The sequence below is a fragment of the Pundamilia nyererei genome, unplaced genomic scaffold, assembly GCF_000239375.1.
Source record: "Pundamilia nyererei isolate P.nyererei 1_Seehausen unplaced genomic scaffold, PunNye1.0 scaffold00588, whole genome shotgun sequence".
NCBI lineage: Eukaryota > Metazoa > Chordata > Actinopteri > Cichliformes > Cichlidae > Pundamilia > Pundamilia nyererei.
In genome coordinates, this window is record NW_005187989.1 from 40179 (window position 1) to 41733 (window position 1555).

At 33.6% G+C, this 1555-nt stretch overlaps 1 protein-coding gene across 1 annotated transcript in view; it reads right to left on the reverse strand.

Annotated features, from left to right (window-relative positions):
* The window catches only part of LOC102200378 (integrin alpha-X-like), an 8726-nt gene extending 7180 nt beyond the window's left edge, over positions 1-1546 (reverse strand). Inside the window, exons 1-5 of the mRNA XM_005754541.2 lie at positions 1526-1546; positions 1314-1447; positions 527-669; positions 271-425; positions 34-159 (exon numbers count right to left, since the gene is read on the reverse strand). Coding sequence (XP_005754598.2) covers positions 34-159; positions 271-425; positions 527-669; positions 1314-1447; positions 1526-1546 — 579 coding nt within the window. The remainder of the gene's footprint in view (positions 1-33; positions 160-270; positions 426-526; positions 670-1313; positions 1448-1525) is intronic.
* Positions 1547-1555: the final 9 nt, after the last annotated feature.

Genomic DNA, 1555 nt, shown 5'->3' on the forward strand with positions numbered 1-1555 from the left:
GTTGGTTGGTATTTTTTTTCTTGGGTTACTTACAGGAAAAATAGTTGCTGTTTGACTCTGTGGGGCAAGACTTGGCCTGAGGTTTGTGTTTAATGGCAACCCATCAAATATGAATTTGAGCTCATTGGAAAGTACATTAAGAGCATCCTCTGGACAGGCCTGCAAGAAGAGAACAACGTTAAGTTTAGAGGACTCTGAAAAAACAATCTTTTGTTTAATGACTTGAATCTCTCTTAGTTTTAGTACTTTTTCAGATGTTTTATTTTTTACCTCGATAATGAATTTTACAGTTGAACATTGTCGGTTTCGTAAGTCAAGAGTAACAGATCCAGACTGCTCTTGTTGTTTCCCACTGACGTAAGCCCGGTTGGTTGGAGATTTGCGAGAAGCATCCAGTGTTAAAGTGTAATCAATCCTTGCTTGAGCTGGAACAAATACATTTCCATGTTACAAATGTTTAGACATTAACATTAAAATAATGGACACTGGCTTTTTTGTTTTACAAAAAGTGAGGTGAATGATGAACCTGCGTTGACTGTAGACACTCTGCTCATGGTAAAACAGATTGCAGCTGTGTTCTCCAATGGTTTTGAGCAGTCTACATTCTGAGTAGGAATTTGGTTTGGGCTGAATAACACCTCAGCTTTTACCATTACTATAGGTCTTGATCTGGAAAGTAGGGGGAAAACATGTAAATTACATTTGGGGTTTTAACTTAAAGCTACAGAATTTTGAGTCACCCAAAAATGTCCTTTTTCAAGCTGAAATTATTTATACAACAAATCTTAAATGAACATTTAAGGAAATGCTTTTTGATTGAATTTTCATAACTCTAGAACAATAGTGTTTCAGTTAAGTAACTTTATCATACCAATTGGCTTACTAAATGATAATTATTTCATAATGTTAACATGACTTTACTACACACTATTTTATTAAATCCTCTGTTTTGGGGTAATGCATGCATTTCAATTTCTGAATGCAAATCATTTGTTACAACAAGACTGAACACAGACTATAATTCTAGATGCTTAAGCAACCACATTTATTGCTTCTTTAACCAGTAGAGCATTTTCAATCAAGTGTTAAGATAACTAGAAAAAGGAAATCCATTCATTAGTTACGTTTTGAAAATTATAAACTTTCATTAATATAATTTGACCTTTGAAAAATAAATATCCTTTACCCTGTTCTATATTTCAAACTGATGTAAACTTTTATACATTAGTGAATTCATTAAGGTTCACCATCAACAAAAATGATAGAATTATCATAAACGACAGTAATGTATGATTACACTATCTTTGACTTACCTCAGTAAGACAACTCTACCCTTTGAACCCACCGCTAAGTCAGGCAGTCTATCACCACTATGATCAAAAGATGACTGACTGATTGTGAGGCCAAAGAACTTCAGTCCTGACTGGACCTCAGAGCCAGTAATTCTCTGTGTACATATATATATACATAATATTTTATTCAGATTATATATTCCAACTGTAGATTGTATAGATATTGGAATTACGTGGTAGATGATTTTAGTCATCATTGTGAG